The 18,611-nt window shown below is 72.0% G+C and overlaps 3 protein-coding genes across 4 annotated transcripts; 1 reads left to right on the plus strand and 2 right to left on the minus strand.

Moving 5' to 3' along the window:
- Positions 1 to 36: 36 nt before the first annotated feature.
- CNOT3 (CCR4-NOT transcription complex subunit 3) lies at positions 37 to 7,604 on the minus strand. Of its 2 annotated transcripts, none has more exons than XM_068929216.1 (18): positions 7,429 to 7,604; positions 6,245 to 6,316; positions 5,990 to 6,057; positions 5,839 to 5,913; positions 5,598 to 5,687; positions 5,391 to 5,519; positions 5,209 to 5,304; positions 4,868 to 5,087; positions 4,534 to 4,667; positions 4,369 to 4,425; positions 3,949 to 4,267; positions 3,054 to 3,159; positions 2,788 to 2,971; positions 2,502 to 2,601; positions 2,177 to 2,375; positions 1,928 to 2,060; positions 675 to 800; positions 37 to 574 (listed from the first exon to the last, which is right to left on the minus strand). In XM_068929216.1, exons 2-18 carry the CDS (start codon positions 6,267 to 6,269, stop codon positions 476 to 478), a joined length of 2,160 nt encoding a protein of 719 aa, XP_068785317.1. In that variant the 5' UTR covers positions 6,270 to 6,316; positions 7,429 to 7,604; the 3' UTR covers positions 37 to 475. The 2 variants fall into 2 exon arrangements, with proteins under 2 accessions (XP_068785317.1, XP_068785318.1); XM_068929217.1 differs by having other exon boundaries at positions 4,378 to 4,425; positions 7,429 to 7,584.
- A 710-nt stretch (positions 7,605 to 8,314) lies between these two features.
- Positions 8,315 to 12,467, minus strand: PRPF31 (pre-mRNA processing factor 31). Its single transcript, XM_068929213.1, has 13 exons — positions 12,224 to 12,467; positions 11,162 to 11,222; positions 10,920 to 11,003; positions 10,666 to 10,763; positions 10,443 to 10,549; positions 10,180 to 10,349; positions 9,935 to 10,092; positions 9,771 to 9,860; positions 9,551 to 9,678; positions 9,390 to 9,462; positions 9,176 to 9,304; positions 8,913 to 9,011; positions 8,315 to 8,696 (listed from the first exon to the last, which is right to left on the minus strand). Exons 1-13 carry the CDS (start codon positions 12,395 to 12,397, stop codon positions 8,568 to 8,570), a joined length of 1,500 nt encoding a protein of 499 aa, XP_068785314.1. The 5' UTR covers positions 12,398 to 12,467; the 3' UTR covers positions 8,315 to 8,567.
- Positions 12,468 to 12,526: 59 nt separating this feature from the next.
- Positions 12,527 to 18,078, plus strand: TFPT (TCF3 fusion partner). The gene is made up of 5 exons (XM_068929214.1): positions 12,527 to 12,650; positions 14,108 to 14,357; positions 14,932 to 15,002; positions 16,682 to 16,751; positions 16,838 to 18,078. The coding sequence occupies exons 2-5, from the start codon at positions 14,112 to 14,114 to the stop codon at positions 17,771 to 17,773; spliced, it is 1,323 nt and encodes a 440-aa protein (XP_068785315.1). The 5' UTR covers positions 12,527 to 12,650; positions 14,108 to 14,111; the 3' UTR covers positions 17,774 to 18,078.
- The last annotated feature ends 533 nt before the right edge of the window (positions 18,079 to 18,611 follow it).

Consider the following 18,611-nt stretch of genomic DNA (forward strand, 5'->3'; position numbering starts at 1 on the left):
CTGAGCCCCCCCCCCCCGCCCCACGAGACAACCCCATCCATATAAAACTATTTATTCATAAATATTTTCCAAAATGAAAATAGGTTTACGAAAAATATCTTAAACCGCCAGCGCGGGGGGGTGGGGAGCAGCTGGGGGGGAGCAGGGCAGGAAGTGACTCCCCCCCCCCATCTGCCCCCAGGGACCCCCCCCGGGCCACCCCCAGGGTGGGGGCAGGAGACGCTGGCCAGGGGCCCGGGGTTTGGGGGGTGCCGGGGCAGGGCCCCCCCCCAAAATGCTCAGCCCAGCTGGGATTGGGGGGGGGAAGGGGGGGTTAAACAACTCTGCTGGTTTTTAACGGCTTTTTTTTGGGTCTAACCCCACGGCCCCAGGGCCCCGGCGCCCCCCGGGAATCGCATGCAGGGGGGGCGGGGGGGACCCCGGGCTGCCCCCAGCCCCCGGGGGGGGGAGGAACAGGGGCCCGGCGCTGCCCCCGTCACTGCAGGTCGCGGTCCTCGAGGTAGCGGTACTCGAAGGTGAAGCCCTCCTTCTTCCGCTGGCCCCACTTCTCGTAGTCAAAGTAGATATAGGTGCCCTGGGCGAGGCGGTGGGTGGGGGGGGGGGGACACGGCACGTCAGCCAGGGCGGGAGGGGCGGCGTGGACCCCCCCTCGCCGCCCCCGCCGCCTCCCTTACCTGCTCGAACTCGTCGGTGATGGTCTTGGGCTCCTCGTGGCGCTGGAACCACATCATGTACTTGGTGTGGAAGCGCCACGACTGCTTCTTGAGCGCCTTGGCCGCCAGGTACTGCGCCTTGGTGCCCTGCGCGCAGGCGGCGTCAGCCGGGGGGGGCCACCGCCGCGGCCCCGGGGGGCACCCCCCTTCCCCGGGACACCCCCCATGTCCACCTCCCCCTCCGGGGCCGTCCCCGTTGCTCCAAGGGGGATCGTGCCCTCGTGCTGCAGCCGGGGTGGGGGCAAGGCAACAGCGTCACAGGGACTCGGGGCACCTGGGGGGGGGGTCAGAGCACCCCAAAGGGGTTCAGGGGACCCCGGGGGGGGGGTTAGAGCACCCTAGGGGTGTTCAGGGGACCCCAGAGGGGTTCAGGACATGCCTGGGGGGGTTCAGGACATGCCTGGGGGGGGGTTAGAGCACCCTAGGGGCATTCAGGGGACCCCAGGGGGGGTTCAGGACATGCTCAGGGGTGTTCAGGGGACCCCGGGGGGGTTAAGAGCACTCCAGAGGGGTTCAGGACATGCCGGGGGGGGTTAGAGCACCCTAGGGGCATTCAGGGGACCCCAGGGGGGGCTCAGGACATGCCCAGGGGTGTTCAGGGGACCCCGGGGGGGTTAAGAGCACCCTAGGGGCATTCAGGGACCCCAGGGGGGGCTCAGGACATGCCCAGGGGTGTTCAGGGGACCCCGGGGGGGTTAAGAGCACTCCAGAGGGGTTCAGGACATGCCGGGGGGGGGGGGTTAGAGCACCCTAGGGGCATTCAGGGGACCCCAGGGGGGGTTCAGGACATGCCCAGGGGTGTTCAGGGGACCCCGGGGGGGTTAAGAGCACTCCAGAGGGGTTCAGGGGACCCCGGGGGGGGTTAGAGCACCCTAGGGGCATTCAGGGACCCCAGGGGGGTTCAGGACCCACCTGGGGGAGTTCAGAGCACCCTGGGGGGGGGGGGGGGGCTTGGGGCATGCCCAGGGGTCTAGGGTGCCCCTGAGGAGTTTGGGATATGCCTGGGGGGGGGGGTTTCAGGTCACGCTCAGGGAGCTTCAAAGCACCCAGCGGGGTTCAGGGCATCTCACAGGGGGATTGGGGCAGCCCAGGAGGGTTTAAGACGCACCTGGGGGCATTCAGAGCACCCCAGGAGGATATGGGGCATGCCTGGAGGGGGTCGGGACCCCTGCGGGGGGATTCGGGGCCCCCCCAAGGGCAGGGGCAGCCGTTACCTCCAAGTAGTAGAAGATGAAGAAGAGCGTCTCGGTGGAGAGGCGCTGGTAAAACTCCACCGTGTCCGAGTGCGGGGGGGGCATCTGGTGGTGGTAGGGGGGCGTGGGGCAGGGGTTCCTGGGCAGGTACTGCCTGCACGGGGAAGGGGGCGGGGGGGCACGAGGGTCAGAGAGCCCCCCCCCCACCCAACCCGCGCCACGGCGGCGGAGCCAGGCGCGCGGCCCCCCGCCCCGAGCCCGGCGGCCTACCGGATGCGCTCCGAGTCGGAGGGATGGGGCATGTGGTGCCAGGCGGCCTCCTCCATGGCCTGCTGGTAGAGCTGCTCCTTGGTGAGGGGCACGGGGCCGAGGGGGCAGACGCCCAGCGAGAGCGGGATGTTCACCTCCGAGAGCTGCAGCGGGGGCTGGCTGGAGGCCGGCTGCGCCGCGCTGCTCGTGATGAGGATGTCTGCGGGGCGGCACGGGAGCGCGGCGGCGGCGTCGTCGGGGGCGAGCCGGGGCCGCCCGCGCTCCGGCGGGCTCCGCCGGGTCGGGCCGGTTTTCGGGGAGCGGGGAGGCACCGCGGCGGCCTTACCCCGTTCCGCGAGGTGCAGGGACGGTACCGGATCCTCGAGGCCGGAGCCGATGGCCGCTCGCTCCGCCATGGACTTCAAGGTGCTCAGGGGCTCCGGGGCCTGGCGGAGGCGGAGGGGTGGGAAGCGGATCCTGCCCTCCCGGAGCTGCTCAGGCCTCCCGGCTCCTCCCGGCTCCATCCCGTTAATCCCTGCCCCGACCCAGGTGCCTGGGAAAAACCTCTCCCGCCCGCCCCGCTGCCGGGCGAGGGCCCAGGTGTCCGAGCTCCTGGCCCCACCCCCTCTCACCTTGATCTCGGGGGTGGAGCTGAACTGGGGGGGCCCGTTGAGGAGCGGCTGCCCGGGTTTGGCCTCGGAGAAGCTGGGGGTGGGCGAGCTGGGGGGGTTGGCCGTCATGGGCACCAGGAGGCTGGAGCTGGCGCCGGCCCCCACGCCGGAGCTGGGGGGCGGCGGGGCGCCGCTGGGCTCTTTCCTGGGCAGGAGAGAGGGCGGCTGAGCCTGGGGGCAGCCCGGGGGGGCCCCCCGCCTCTCCCCCCACCCCGGCGGGTACTCACGGGGCGCTGCTGGGCGGGTTGTGGCTCACGGGCTGGCTGGGCAGGGGCTGCGAGCTGCTGCTCAGCGCCGGCTCGGACGAGCTGTCGGCCACCACCGAGCTGTAACCTGGGCGGAGACGGGGCTCAGCGGGGCCCGAGCCGGGCGGACCCGGCCCCGGGGGCTCCCGGCAGCCCCCAAAATCCACAGACCCCAGTACCCCGTCCCAGGCCCCCGAGAGAACCCCGGCGTCCTGGCGGCAGCTGCCTGCCTGCTCCGTCTCAATCCGGGAGCGCCCCGCTATCCGGGCCCCTCGGTACCCCCTGCTAGGGAGGCGAACCCCAAAGCCCGGGTCCCTCGGTACCCCCAACGCAGATACACAGTCGGTGAGGCGAACCCCGGCACCCAGGCCCTGCAGTACCCCCGCCTTGGGCATGTAGCTGGCGAGGTGAAACCCAGGCTCTGGCTCTGACAGCGCACTTGCCTTGGGCGCACAGTCGGCGAGGGGAAGCCCAGCAGCCTGGCCCCCCCGGTACACCCGCCTCGGTCGCACAGTCGGCGAGGGGAAGCCCAGCAGCCTGGCCCCCCCGGTACACCCGCCTCGGTCGCACAATCGGCGAGGGGAAGCCCAGCAGCCTGGCCCCCCCGGTACACCCGCCTCGGTCGCACAGTCGGCGAGGGGAAGCCCAGCAGCCTGGCCCCCCCGGTACACCCGCCTCGGTCGCACAGTCAGCGAGGGGAAACCCGGCACCCTGGCTCCCCAGCACACCCCCTCGGTCGCACAGTCGGCGAGAGGAAGCCCAGCCTTCAGGACCCCCACACCGAGGAGGCAGACCGCGGCGTCTGGGCCCCCTTGAACCCCCCGAAAAGCAGCCAGGCAAGCCTCGGCCTCCGGCCGCCCCCCGGCCCAGCACTCACTGGTAGCACCATTCTGCTTGCTGGCGTTCTGCTGGGCGCTGGGGGGCCGGGGCTGGGCCGTGCTGGTGGCGGGGGGCGGCGGGGCCACGGCCTGGGCGTAGGGCGTGGGGGTGCTGGACGCGTGGCCCGCCGCGGGGTTGTTCTTGCCGCCGCTGGTCCCGGAGCTCCCCGAGCCGCCGGCCGGGACCCCCCCGTTGGGGCCGTTGCCCAGGGAAGCCGAGGCGCCGGAGCCGGCCCCCAGCGGGTAGCTGGGCGTCACGGCCGGCGACGGCGCGTGGTGGTTGTTGTGGAGGCTCTTCGAACCGTTCTTCGCCGGCGACTACGGGGAGAAGAAGGCGCGGAGGGTCAGGCGGCGCGGGGAAGCCGGGCGGCCGGGACTCCGAGCCGCCGCGCCGCGCAGCCGGGCCGCCCCCCGCTCACCTGGCTGACCTCGCTGTCCGTCGACCGCCCTCGCTTCTTGTCATCCTCCGAGTTCTCCTGCGGCGGGGACAACGAGGGGCATCAGCGGCGGCCGCCCCGGCGCCGGGGGGACGCGACCCCCGCCCCGAGGGGCCGGCGGGAGCCGGGCGTCCTGCCCGCCCTTACCGTGGTGCAGTTGGCCGGGCTGGGAGGAATGGGGGAGCTGGAGGTGGTGGAGGTCGGCGTGCTGCTCGACTGGTTGAAGATCTCGTCCTCCATGTGGCTGTGGCTGGGCGGGGAGGTGGCTACCAGCGCCTGTGCTGGAGGGGAACACGGGGACGGGCCGTCGCGGGCAGCACGCAGCGCCGCCGCTCGCAACGGGCCCCGGGGAGCGCTCGCAGCATCCCCCCCCCAGCTTCGTAACGGCAGAAAAGCCCCCAAGGGTTGAAAAACAGAAAAGGAAAAAGGACTCGGCTGCTTCCCGCACGCAGGAGGGCCCCAGCGTCCGGCAGCCACTTACGAATGTCTTCTAGGTCGAGGTCATCGTAGAGGAACTCGTTCTCCTCGAAGTCGGGGTCCTGCGAGGAGTCCACGTAGTACTCCACGTCGTCCTTGATCTTGCGGATGGAGTCCACCAGGATGGAGTCGTTGTCCAGCATGCGCAGGATGGTCTCCAGCATGCGGATGTGGTACCGGTGCTTCTCGATGTGCCGCTTCAGCCCCTCGATCCGATCCTGCTTCTGCGGGGAGGGAGGGAGGGCCGCGGGGCTCAGCGCTGCCCTCGCGGGGGACCCGCGGCTCCTTCCCGCCCTTCCGCCGCCCCCTTCGCGGCTCGCCCCGCGCCCCGGCGGCTCCACTCACGTCCTTGTCCCCCTTCTTCTTGCGCGTCTGGACCGAGAGCGACTCCACCTCGCTCTCGAACTGATCCACCTGCATGTTCAGCGTGTCGATGGTGTTCTGGGGGGGAGGAAGCAGCGTCACTCGCGGCCTGGTGCGGGGACCCCGGTGCGCCGGCACCCCCCGAAACCCCCGCAGCTCCTCACCGTCAGCCACTGGCCGACCTCCTCCTTCTCCTTCTGGGCCGGGTCGACCTTCTGGGCCAGCCCCAGCCCCTCTTTGGAGTAGGCCTTCGTCTTCGTCTCCCGCTCCACCACCTTGAACCTCTCCATTTGCTGGGGGCGGGAAGGGGGAGCGGGATCAGAGCCGGGACCCCCAAGCCCCCTTCCCGCCCCCCCGGAGTCCCCACTTACCGTCTCGATGAGCTTGCGGTTGTCAATGAGCTGCCGCTTGTCCTTGATCTCATTTGACGCCACCCACGTCTTGATCTGGTCCCTCAGCCTCTGCGGGGGACAGAGCGGGGTTCAGGGGGTCTTGGGGGGGGGGAGGACGGGACAGGCAGTCCCCACGGATCCTCGCCGAGGTCTCCCGGCGCCTCCTCTCCCCTCCCCGGGGGCCTGCGCAGCCCTCGCCCCCCGGCCCGGCCGCTCCTACCTGCAGCTTCTTGATCTCCTTCTTCAGGTCGGCCTCGTACTTCTCCTTCTGGTTGGCGTTGGCCGCATTGTGGAGCTGGGGGGGGGGAGATGGGGGTGAGGGGGGCGCCGGGGGCCGGGCAGCCCCGCGCCGGGGGAGCCCCCGCGCTCACCTTCTGCCAGATGTCCTCGAACTGCTCCACGCCCTCGGAGACCTTCTTCAGGCACCGATCGATCTCACCTGGGGGAGGGACAGAGCCAGCCCCCCCCACAGCCTCGTTAGGCTAATTGCAGCCCCCCCCCCCATCAAGCCAGGCTAGGATGGAGCTCAAGCTTCTGGCTCGCCCCACTTTAGCCCCTCTCCCCCAAACCGGGAGGGGGCCCAGGCGTCCGGCCCCGCTCCGAGGGCGACGCAGCCCCCTCCTTACCTTGGAGTTTCCTCTTATCTGCCATGTTGGTGCCTAGCGGGGGGCTCTCGGCATCACTTCAGGGGGCGGCCGCTGCGGGGCAGCGCGTCAGAGCGGGGCCGGGAGCCCCCGGATGCCGGGGCCCCCAGCCCCAGGCACCCGGGGGCAGAAGTCCTGCTGCAGCATCTATACGGTCCCTCCCGGGACCCAGCTCCTACAGCCCCTCTAGGCCCCTCTCCCCGACCCTGCCCTGGCCGAACCTTGCCAGCTCCCGCCTTCGCAGTGTCCCCGGCCCCTATAGCAATCCCGTGCATGCAGGTCCCTTCTACAGGCTCTGCGTATGCTTTATCCCCGAAACACGTGTCTGGCACGTATAAACGCTTCCATACAGACCCGTTACCCCTATGGAGCCCCCGAAAACCACGCACCCTGCAGCTGCCCTGACCCCCCACAGACGCTCTGCCCTATACGTTCCTGGCTCCGTCGCTGCCGTTGTCCCAAACGCTTCCCTCGCGGCCGCTCGCCCCCCACCCCTTCTCCCTGCCGCTGCTGCCGCCCTGCCTGCCCCCTATATCCATCCCCTCTCCCCACCCGGGCACGTATGGAGCCCCCTGCCCCACAGCCTGCCGCCTCCCCTATAGACCGTGCCCCCAGAGCCCCTACCCACCCCGCAGCCCCCCATGGCCTGTCACTGCTCCATGCGTCCCCAAAGCACCTATAGACCAGTCCTACGCGGCATGCACACCGCATAGCATTGCTATAAGCCTACCTCCTACAGGTCCCTCCTCCAGGGCCTGTACAGACCCGCCCCTATAGCTCCCTTCTCCAGGGCTCCTATAGACCCGCCCCACAGGTCCCTCCTCCGGGGCCCCTATAGACCCGCCCCTATAGGTCCCTCCTCCGGGGCCCCTATAGACCCGCCCTTATAGGTCCCTTCTCCAGGGCCCCTATAGGACCCTTCCTCCCAATGCCCTATAGAGCCCTACAGACACCCCCCCCCCCGGGAATCCTCCCGCTGGGACCCCTGCAGCCCCCGGGGACCCTATAGGGCGCCTATATCAGCCCGGACCGACAGACCCGGCCCTTATAGATCCCCCCCCTCCCCCCGCCGAGCGCCGGCAGCCCCACAGGGCCCTCAGCGGCCCCACAGGGCCCTCGGCGGCCCCCGCGGCGCCCCGGTAGCGTCCAGCGCCGCCGACCCTCACCGGAGGCTCCTGTGGTCGACGGGGCCCGGGGCGAGGTGCCCTGCCGCAGCCTGTCAGGCGGATTATCGCGATAGTGTCGCGGATCGCTCGGGTCGCGGCCCCCCCCTCCCCCTCTCTCACCGCCGACTCGGTCTCCGCGGCATCCAAGATGGCGGCGGGTTCCCTGCGTCCGCCTCTCCGCCCCGGCGGCGGGGCCCGCCCCTCCGCTGACTGCCATTGGCCGCCGCGCGCGTCCGTTAGGGGAACCCGCCCTCTCATTGGCAGCGGCCGGGAAAGGGCGGGGAGTGAGCCCGCGCGGCCACGCCTCCTCCTCTCGCTGTCCATCAGCGCCGCTCTGCCCCCTCATTGGCTCAGCCACAGACCCGTCAACCCTCCGCTCTGTTTATAGCCTAGAGGGGGCGGGGCGAGGCTGAGTCCCCGCCCACCAGCCGGGGACAAGGAAGTGGAGGCCGGCCCAGCCCGCGAGCGGAGCCTCGCCATTGGCCAGGGCCGCCGCCACTCACAGCGCAGCGCTCCCCGGCGGGCTTCCACAGCGCCGAGGGGGGCGGTGCCATCGCTGCCTCCGCCTCCCCCCATTGGCCAAGCCCGAGAGGGGGCGGCCCACAGTGCTTCCCTACACAGCGATAGGTCGAACCATCAGAGGGGAGAACCAATGGAGAAACGACGCACGAAGGGGGCGTGGCCAAGCGGCGCGGCCATTCACCAAGCTGACAGTCAATGGGGGAAGCAGCCAATGACCCGTGGGAGGGGCGGGGCCAGGCGAGCCAGGGGGTGGAGCCTGTAGCGCCACCGGGGTTGGGGGGGGAAGGGGGGGGAGCAAGGGGCTGCCCGGACGCCTGGGCCCCCCCCCCCGGCCCCACGGCGCAGCCCGGCCCCACACGGCGCCTTGGTCCAGCAGCAGAGATTTATGGAGGTGGAAAAACCCGATCCAATCGCAGCCGGGGGGGGGGGAACGGCGGCTCCAGGGCCCCCCCCTTCCCGCGCTCCGGAGCCGGGGGGAGACCCCGGAGCCCGGGGGGAGGGAGAGAGCTGGGGGCTCGGCCCGGCCGGGCGCCCGCCCCGGCGCTGGGGGAGGCCCCGCGGGGCCGGCCCCCCCCCTTTGCCGGGGCCAAGTCCGGTGGGAAGAGGGTGGCGGCGGCTCAGGAGTTGGTGAGGATCCCGCTCTTCTCACTCTTCACCTTGAGGAACTCGGCCATGCTGGAGAAGTACTTCTGGTTGGCTTCGGCCACCTTCTTCTCGGCCGCCTGCGGGTTGACGATCTCCAGGCCCTGGGGAAGGGGAGAGGCTGAGCCTCGGGGCCGGGACCTGCCCCCCACGTGTCCCCCCTCCAGGCAGGGAGACCGTCCCAGCATCTCCCAGGCCCTGAAGGAGGAGCTGGGGCCGGATGGAGAACCTTCACCCCAGGGAGCAGGAGGCGGCGGCCGCGGAGGGAAGGAGCGGGCCGCCCCGGTTGTCTCGCTGCGGTCCCCGTCCCCCTCTCGCACCTGCAGCGGGGTGAAGGCCACGCTGGAGGCCGTCCCGGACGAGCGGTCCCGGATCGTCGACTTCCCGCCGTAGACCATGCTCTGCTTCTGCAGCGTCCGCTGGGGAAGGGCGGCCGTTAGCGCAGAGACGGGGGGGCCCAGGGGACCCCGGAGCCCAGGGAGGGAGGATGAGGCCAGAAGCGGCTCCGGGGGACCCCAGCCCAAGCCCGGGGGACGGCAGGGAGGGCAAGCCTCCCCCAGCAAACCCTCCGCCACCCCCTTACCTGGAGGGTCTTGGAGATCCTGGCCTTGGTGGCCTCGTTGACCTGCGTCTGCCGGACCCGGCCGCTGCCCGACTTGCCCAGGTGGCCCAGGCTGAAGCCCAGGTCCTCCTGGTAGGCGTCTTCCTCGATCTGAGGGAAAAAGAGCGAGCGGCGGTGACGAGCGGGGAGGCCGAGGGACCCCCGCCGCTGCCCCGGGCCGGGCCGTGAGTCCCACCTCGCCGAAGCTCATCCTGTTGGCCTGCTTGCGGATCTCTGTCAGGCCCAGCCGCTCCTTCATCTTCCGGTACCTGGGGGATGGAGCGGAGCGGAGCGCGGCTCGCGGGCGGGACGTTCCCGAGGAGGCCGGATGCCCCAGGGAGACCCCCCCACGCTCACCTGCGGCCCCCCCGCTTCTTCCTCTGCCCGTCGAGCGGCGCCGGCAGCGGCTTCACCTGCTTCACGGGGGGCGGCTCCTGCCACTTGTCGAACTTGCGCTCGATCTCCTCCTTCAGGTCGTAGCCGACCTGCGGAAAGGAAACGAGACGGCGCAGAGAGCCCAGGTGTCCGGGCGTCCTCCCCGAATCCCCCCCTCGCGCCCCGAACCCCCCCCCCTCACCTTCCCGTCCTGGCTCTCGTGGAAGCTGTCCACCCGAGCTGCCAGGGTGCACTTGGCCGAGACCAGCCGCGCCGCCTTCCTCCGCAGATCCTGGGGGAAACGGGGCGTCAGTGCGGGGCTGGGGAGGGGGGCAGGAAAGGGGGGGGGCGCCGGGGACGCCATACCGGGGGCAGGGACTGCACGATGTCGCTGTGGTAGATGTAGCCGGTGTGGGGCAGCACCGAGGTGCTGGAGAAGCCCGAGAGCGTCTTGCGCTGCGCCCCCAGCAGCATGATGTTGCAGGCCGGCATCTTGGAGAGGTTGGTGAGGCCCCCGGCGATGCCTGGGGGGAGGCGGGGGGCATCAGGGAGCAGCCCCCGGCCCCAGGAGGGGCTCGCGCCGGGCGCTGGGGGCAGGCGCCAGGGCTCACCCATGATCTTGGCGGCGGTGGAGGCCCCGACGATGATGGAGAGGTTGGGGGCGATGAAGGACATGCGGGACTCCACGTACTCGTAGATGCGGTGCTTGGACTGGTTCAGCTCCAGCGCCATGTCGCAGGCTTCCTCGATGCGCTCCAGCTCCTCGTCCGTGAGCTGCTGCCTGCGGGCGGAGCGGCGACGAGGGAGCCCCGGCGTCCGGGCGCCCCGGCCCCCGACGGCGGTCGGCTCGCAGCCGCCAGCAGCACCGACTCACCCCTGGGTGGTGGAGGCCGTGACGCTCACCACCATGATGGTGGCGTTGGTCAGGATCTGCTGCACGTTCTCGTTGTTCTTGCACTTGTCCAGGCTGTTCCCCAGCTCCTGGGGGCAGACGGGGCGGGGGCAGAGGGCTGAGACGGGCCCCCGCCGGCGTCCCGGCTCCCCGCTGCCCCTCTCCGGAGCCGGCAGAGGCCCCAGGCGTCCCCCAGCCCCGCTACCTTGACGGTGCGGATGTAATCCAAGGCGTTGGGGACGAGAGACTCCAGCTCAGGGAAGCGCTTCGAGTATTTGTCCCGGATGAACTTGTGGATGATGTCTGGAGGGAGGCGGGGCGGGGGACGGAGCCCCCCCGCACGAGTCAGCGCCGCAGGGAGGAGGAGAGAGGAGCCTCCTGCCCCCGTTCAGCCCTCTGGGGACGCCGGGACGTCCCCAGCGTCGCCCCCCCGGCCGCCAGCCCCCTCCCAGCACTCACTGAGCTCGTTCTCGATCTCCACGGTGAGGTTGTTGGCGTCCACGATGACCCTGTACTCCGGAGCCGCCTCCACCGGCCCCAGCACTGCCGGGAGAGCGGCCGAGCTCAGGGCCGAGCCGGGGACAAGCACGGGGAGGGGGACGCCGGGGCAGAGCGCCCCCGCGTGGGGCAGCGTGGCCCCCCCAGGGCGGGGCAGAGGGCTCTGCCGTGGGGCTGGGAGCGGGGTGGGGAGGGGCCGGCACCTTCCGCGGCTTTCGGCTGCTTGCTGATGTACTCCTCGATCTTCTGCATGATCTCCGCGAACTGCGGGGCCGCAGGGCGCTGCGTCGCGGCGGAGCCGGCGGCCGCGAGCCCCGGCGCAGGGCAGAGCGCCCCGACCGCGGCGCCCCCCTCACGTCCTCCCGGGCCCCCTGCCCTCCCCTTCCTCCTCTTCTCCTCCTCCCAGCAGCTCCTTCTCCTCTTCAGGTCCCCTGAATCTTCCCAGGACCCCCCCCAACTTCTTCCTTGGCTCCCCACATCCCTTCCTCCATCCTCCCAGGACTGCTCCTTCTCTTCTTCCCGAGACCCCTCCCTTCTCTTCCTTCTCCCAGAATCCCCTTCTCTGTTCTTCCTGTTCCTCCTCCTCGCGGGACCCCCCCCTCCTCCTCCTCCTCCTCCTCGCGGGACCCCCCCCCCTCCTCCTCGCGGGACCCCCCCCTCCTCCTCCTCGCGGGACCCCCCCTCTCCTCCTCCTCCTCACAGGATCCCCCCCTCCTCCTCCTCCTCGCGGGACCCCCCCCCCCCTCCTCCTCCTCCTCCTCGCGGGACCCCCCCTCTCCTCCTCCTCCTCCTCCTCGCGGGACCCCCCCTCTCCTCCTCCTCCTCCTCCTCGCGGGACCCCCCCTCTCCTCCTCCTCCTCCTCCTCCTCGCGGGACCCCCCCTCTCCTCCTCCTCCTCCTCCTCCTCGCGGGACCCCCCCTCTCCTCCTCCCCCTCCTCCTCCTCCTCGCGGGACCCCCCCTCTCCTCCTCCCCCTCCTCCTCCTCCTCGCGGGACCCCCCCTCTCCTCCTCCTCCTCCTCCTCCTCCTCGCGGGACCCCCCCCTCCTCCTCCTCCTCCTCGCGGGACCCCCCCTCTCCTCCTCCTCCTCCTCCTCGCGGGACCCCCCCTCTCCTCCTCCTCCTCCTCCTCCTCGCGGGACCCCCCCTCTCCTCCTCCCCCTCCTCCTCCTCCTCGCGGGACCCCCCCCTCCTCCTCCTCCTCCTCCTCCTCCTCGTGGGACCCCCCCCTCCTCCTCCCCCCGCTCCCCCCGGGACCCCCCTCACCATGCGGCTGTCCCACAGCTTGGCGATGCTCTTGACCGAGTCCACGGCCAGGTCGAGCTGCGTCTCCTCCTGCACATCCTCGATGGCCGGCTCGTCCTCCTCGTCGGCGAAGTTCTCCTCCTCCTCCTCGGCCGCCTCCTCCAGGTCGGCCAGCAGCTCGTCCGCCAGCGACATGGCTCAGGCCGCCGCCGCCTCCCCGCGCCGCGTCGCCGCCTGACGACCTCACTTCCGGCCGGGCGCGCTCCCTCCGACGTCACTTCCCGCCCTCCCCAGCCGCCCTCGCTCCGTCATCATCGCCGCGCGCCCCCCCCTCCCGCCGGGACTGCGTCATCACCGCGCGCCGCCTCCCTCCGCACACACCTCCCCCCCCCCCAAACCGAGGCGGCGGCGGCGGGACCGCGGCGGCGACGGGTGACGTCATCGCCGGGTAGGGGGCGGGGCCGGGGGGGAGCCGGGGGGGAGGGGGGCACCGGGGGGGGAACCGGGGGTGAAGGGGGCACCGGGGGGGCAGAAGGGGACCGGGGGGGGAACCGGGGGTGAAGGGGGCACCGGGGGGGCAGAAGGGGACCGGGGGGGGAACCGGGGGTGAAGGGGGCACCGGGGGGGGCAGAAGGGGACCGGGGGGGCACCGGGGGTGAAGGGGGCACCGGGGGGGCAGAAGGGGACCGGGGGGAGCACCGGGGGGCAGAAGGGGACCGGGGGGGGAACCGGGGGTGAAGGGGGCACTGGGGGGGGCAGCAGCAGAGGGGCATCGGGGGGGAACTGGGGGGTCAGAGAGGCACTGGGGGATACCGGGGGGGGGACACCGGGGGGCAGGGGGGCACAGGGACCTCAGGGGGGGTCACTGGGGGTAAAGGGAGGTACTGGGGGGTCACTGGGGGTGAAGGAGGCACCGGAGGGGGAGGGGGAGGAAGGGGGAACCGAGGGGGGGGCAGGGGGCACTGGGGCCTCGGGGGGGTCACTGGGGTGAAGGGGGCACCGGAGGGGCACGGGGAGGAAGGGGGGAACCGAGGGGGGGGCAGGGGGGCACTGGGGCCTCGGGGGGGCACTGGGGTGAAGGGGGCACCGGAGGGGGACGGGGAGGAAGGGGGGAACCGAGGGGGGGCAGGGGGGCACTGGGGCCTCGGGGGGGTCACTGGGGGTGAAGGGAGGTACTGGGGGGGGCACTGGGGGTGAAGGGGGCACCGGAGGGGCACGGGGAGGAAGGGGGGAACTGGGGGGGGGGCAGGGGGGCACTGGGGCCTCGGGGGGGTCACTGGGGGTGAAGGGAGCACCGGAGGGGCACGGGGAGGAAGGGGGGAACTGGGGGGGGCAGGGGGGCACTGGGGCCTCGGGGGGGTCACTGGGGGTGAAGGGAGCACCGGAGGGGGGACGGGGAGGAAGGGGGGAACCGAGGGGGGGCAGGGGGGGCACTGGGGCCTCGAGGGGGGTCACTGGGGGTGAAGGGAGGTACTGGGGGGGGGCACTGGGGGGTGAAGGGAGCACCGGGGGGGGGACGGGGAGGAAGGGGGGAACCGAGGGGGGGGTCACTGGGGGTGAAGGGAGCACCGGAGGGGCACGGGGAGGAAGGGGGGAACCGAGGGGGGGGCAGGGGGGCACTGGGGCCTCGAGGGGGTCACTGGGGGTGAAGGGAGGTACTGGGGGGGGCACTGGGGGTGAAGGGAGCACCGGGGGGGGACAGGGAGGAAGGGGGGAACCGAGGGGGTCCGGGGCGGAGGAGAGAGGGATCGGGGGGGGGGGCGGGCAGTGAGGAGGAACAGAAAGACCCCTGGGGGCTGAGGGGTGCTGGTAGGGGGGGAGGTGTAACGGGGCCCAGAGGACCCCAGCGGGGGGGGGGGGGCAGCAGCGTCACAGCAGGCCCCCCCCCACCCCCCGACCCCGCAGCGCCATGGCGGGGGTGGGCTTCGAGGAGTTCTCGGCGCCGCCGGGCTCGGAGCTGGCGCTGCCGCCCCTCTTCGGGGGCAACATCCTGGAGAGCGAGCTGGAGACGGAGGTGGAGTTCGTGGACGGCGGCCTGAGCGGCGACGCGCGGCCCGAGCACGAGCGCGAGCGCGAGGAGAGCCGCCGGCGCCACCGCGAGCTGGCCCGCCGCAAGCTCCAGGCCCTGGGCCGCCGCTGCCGCGAGATCGAGCAGGTCAGGCCCCGCCCCGCAGGCCCCGCCCACGATAAGCCACGCCCCCAACATGGCCACCGCCACCCCTTAGCCCACCCACCCACACACTTTGCCTTTGGGGCTGTTCCTATTTGAGAAGCGCCTTTGCTTTCCCCTTGTTCTCATCACACAGGCCCCGCCCACTCCGGGCAGGCCCCGCCCCCGCGCCCAAGCCCCACCCACTCCGGAACAAACCCCGCCTTTTTTATCTGGCCCCGCCCACCACACGGGGGAGTGGCCTCTTGGCTTTCAAGTAGCCCCCAAGTAGCCCCGCCCTTTCCCAGGATGTGGCCCCGCCCCCTCTGTGGGCAGCCCCTCCCACTGCAAGCACAGCCCTGCCCCCTCAACTAGCCCCACCCACACGCCTAGCCCCTCCCACAGCCCCGCCCTGGTCACGCCCCCTGGGTTGGCCACGCCCACTTCAGGCAGCTCGTCCTGCTGCTCCCCAGCTCTGCCCCTCCCTGCATCGCCCCGCCCACACAGCTAGCTCCGCCCACTGTCCCCATCCTGGCCACGCCCCCGGCAGGGGCTGACCCGCCCCCTTCCCCCCCCCCAGGTGAACGAGAGGATCCTCAACCGGCTGCAGCAGGTGCAGAAGATCACGCGGCGCCTCCAGCAGGAGCGGAGGTACGGGGCCGGCGACACCGCCTACAGCGCCGGGCACCGCGCACCGACACCGCGCCGACACCGCGTACAGCGCCGGGCACCGCGCGCCAACACCGCGTACAGCGCCGGGCACCGCGCACCGACACCGCGCCGACACCGCGTACAGCGCCGGGCACCGCGCGCCAACACCGCGTACAGCGCCGGGCACCGCGCGCCGGGCACCGCGCGCCGACACCACGCTGACACCGTGTACAGCACCGGGCACCGCGCGCCAACACTGCGTACAGCGCCGGGCACCGCGTGCCGACACCGCGCCAACACCGCGTACAGCACCAGGCACCGCGCGCCGACACTGCGTCGACACTGCATACAGCGCTGGGCACCGCGCACCGACACTGCGTGCCGACACCGCGCCGAAACCACGTACAGCGCCGGGCACCGCGCGCCGACACCACGTACAGCGCTGGGCACCACGCGCCGACACCACGCCGACACCGCGTACAGCACCAAGCACCGCGCGCCGACACCATGTGCCAACACCATGCCAACACCGCGTACACCGCTGGGCACCGCGCCGGGCTCCGCGCCAACACCGCGTACAACACCGGGCACCACGTGCCAACACCGCACCAACACTGCACTGACACTGCATACAGCGCTGGGCACCGCGCACCGACACTGCGTGCCGACACCGCGCCGAAACCACGTACAGCGCCGGGCACCGCGCGCCGACACCACGTACAGCGCTGGGCACCACGCGCCGACACCACGCCAACACCGCGTACAGCACCAAGCACCGCGCGCCGACACCATGTGCCAACACCATGCCAACACCGCGTACACCGCTGGGCACCGCGCCGGGCTCCGCGCCAACACCGCGTACAACACCGGGCACCACGTGCCAACACCGCACCAACACTGCACTGACACTGCATACAGCGCTGGGCACCGCGCACCGACACTGCGTGCCGACACCGCGCCGAAACCACGTACAGCGCCGGGCACCGCGCGCCGACACCACGTACAGCGCTGGGCACCACGCGCCGACACCACGCCGACACCGCGTACAGCACCAAGCACCGCGCGCCGACACCATGTGCCAACACCATGCCAACACCGCGTACACCGCTGGGCACCGCGCCGGGCTCCGCGCCAACACCGCGTACAACACCGGGCACCACGTGCCAACACCGCACCAACACTGCACTGACACTGCGTACAGCGCCGGGCACCGCGCGCCAGCACCTCGTACAGCGCCGTGCACTGCACACTGACACCACGTACCGACACTGAGTACGGCACCGTGCACCAAGACCGCACTGACACCGTGTGGTGACACTGACACCGCATACGCTACCACGCACCAACACTGCACGCGCCACCACACACCGACACTGCATACGGTACCACGCACTGATGCCGCGCACGGTGCTGCACCAACACCGTGCGCGGCACCAACACCGTGCACCGACGCGGCGCGCTGACGCTGCGTGGTACCGATACCACCCAGCCCCCAACACCGCGCGCCGATGCTGCACGGGCTACCGTCACCGTGCACGGCCCTGACATCACGCGTGACGTCCCGCAGGCGGCACTGACAGCCGCGCGCAGTGTCCGCGCGGTGCCGTCAGCCTGCGCGCGGTGACAACAGCCGCCCGCACGACACCGTCATCGCACCCCGTTCCCTGTTCCCCCGGCAGGTTCCTCATGAAGGTGCTGGACTCCTACGGGGACGAGTACAGGCAGAGCCACCTCACCATCGTCCTGGAGGTAGGAACACCCCGCCGCCCCCAACACCCGCTGCCCCCGACCCCCCCCCCTCCGGCGCCGCTAACCCCCCCCCCGGCACCGCGCAGGACGAGGGCAGCTGCGGCGCCGACGCCCCCACCCCGGGCAACGCCGAGAACGAGCCCCCCGAGAAGGAGCCGGGCCGGGGCCCCGCCGGCCCCCCGGAGCCCCCCAGCCCCCCGCCGGAGCCCCCCAGCACCAAGCGGCGCCGGCGCCAGGGCCGCGAGGACAAGGAGCCCCGGGGGGCGGCGGGGGGCGGCGGGGGGCGGCCGCCCTCCTGCCCCCCGACGACTTCCCCCCGCAGGTACCCGGGGTTTTGGGGGGGGGGGGGGAGGACGGAGGGGAGGGGTTCAGGCGCTCTGGCGGGGGGGGTCGCTGACGCCTTTCTCGCAGCTCAAGGGGAGGAGGAGCTGTGCCCCCCGCCCGGGCTGCCCCCCGCCTGGCCCCCCCACAGCCCCCCGAGAAGCTGCTCCGCTTCCCCAAGTTCTCCAGCCCCGGCGGCTGCGCCGACTTCGACTGAGACGGATCCGGGGGGGGGGGTGCGGGGCCTCTGTCCCCCCCCCCCCCCCAGCACCTGGGACGGACCTGGGGGTGCAGAGACCACCAATGGGACCCCCCCTGGCACTTGGGACGAACCTGGGGGTGCAGAGACCACCATAGGACCCCCCCACGGCGCCTGGGACAGACCTGGGGGGCACAGGGACCCTCTGGCACCAATGGGACCCCCCACGGCACCTGGGACGGACCTGGGGGGTGCAGAGACCACCGCAGAGACCTCCCCACACACCTGGGATGGACTTGGGGGGCACAGGGACCCCCTGGCACCACTGCGACACCCCCCACAGCACCTGGGACGGACCTGGGGGTGCAGAGACCACCGCAGGGACCCCCCCACAGCGCCTGGGATGGACCTGGGGGGCGCGGGGACCCCTTGGCACCAATGGGACCCCCCCCACAGTGCCTGGGACGGACCTGGGGGGGGTGTGGGGACCCCTTGGCACTAATGGGACCCCCCACGGCACCTGGAATGGACTTGGGGGGGGGGGCACGGGGACCCCTTGGCACCAATGGGACCCCCCCACGGCACCTGGGACAGACTTGGGGGGCGTGGGGATCCCTTGCCACCAATGAGATCTTCCCCACAGCACCTGGAATGGACTTGGGGGGGGGCCAGGGGGCCCTTGGCACCAATGGGACCCCCCCCCAGCACCTGGGATGGACTTGGGGGGCACGGGGACCCCTTGGCACCAATGGGACCCCCCCAGCACCCCACCCCCCCCCCCATCGCCACTCCACCAATAAACAGACGCATCCCAAGAACATGTCACATCTTTATGGGGGGGGGGTCCCGGATGCCTGGGTCCCCCCAGCCTGCTGCGGCCCCAGTCGATGACCCGGGGGGGGGGGACACGGACCCCCCCCAGCCCCTCACAGCTTCTTGAGCCACTCGAGGCTGGGCCCCTCCTTGTCGCAGGGGTGCGCCGGCACCTCCCGGCAGGTTCCCGTCGTCCCGCAGCGGCACTGGGGGGGACACGGCCGTCGGGGGGGGGGGAAGGGGCCGAATGGGGGTCCCAGCCCCCCTGCCCCGAGCCCGGGAGCCCCCCGTCCCTCGCTCCCCCCAGCCTGGGTCTGCCCGGTGCTGAGGGGTCCCGGGGGGGGGGGGATTAGGGCCCCAGGGAGGAGGGATTTGGGGATCTTGGGGGGGCCTGAGGGAAACTGGGGGGGGTTGGGGGGGATCAGGGGTCTGGGAGGTATTGGGGATCCCAAGAAGGGGATTTGGGGTGGCCTAGAGAGAACCCAGGGGAAACGGGGGGCCCTGGGGGAAACTAGGAGGGATTGGGG

Source organism: Struthio camelus, unplaced genomic scaffold (genome assembly GCF_040807025.1).
Source record: "Struthio camelus isolate bStrCam1 unplaced genomic scaffold, bStrCam1.hap1 HAP1_SCAFFOLD_82, whole genome shotgun sequence".
Taxonomy (NCBI): domain Eukaryota; kingdom Metazoa; phylum Chordata; class Aves; order Struthioniformes; family Struthionidae; genus Struthio; species Struthio camelus.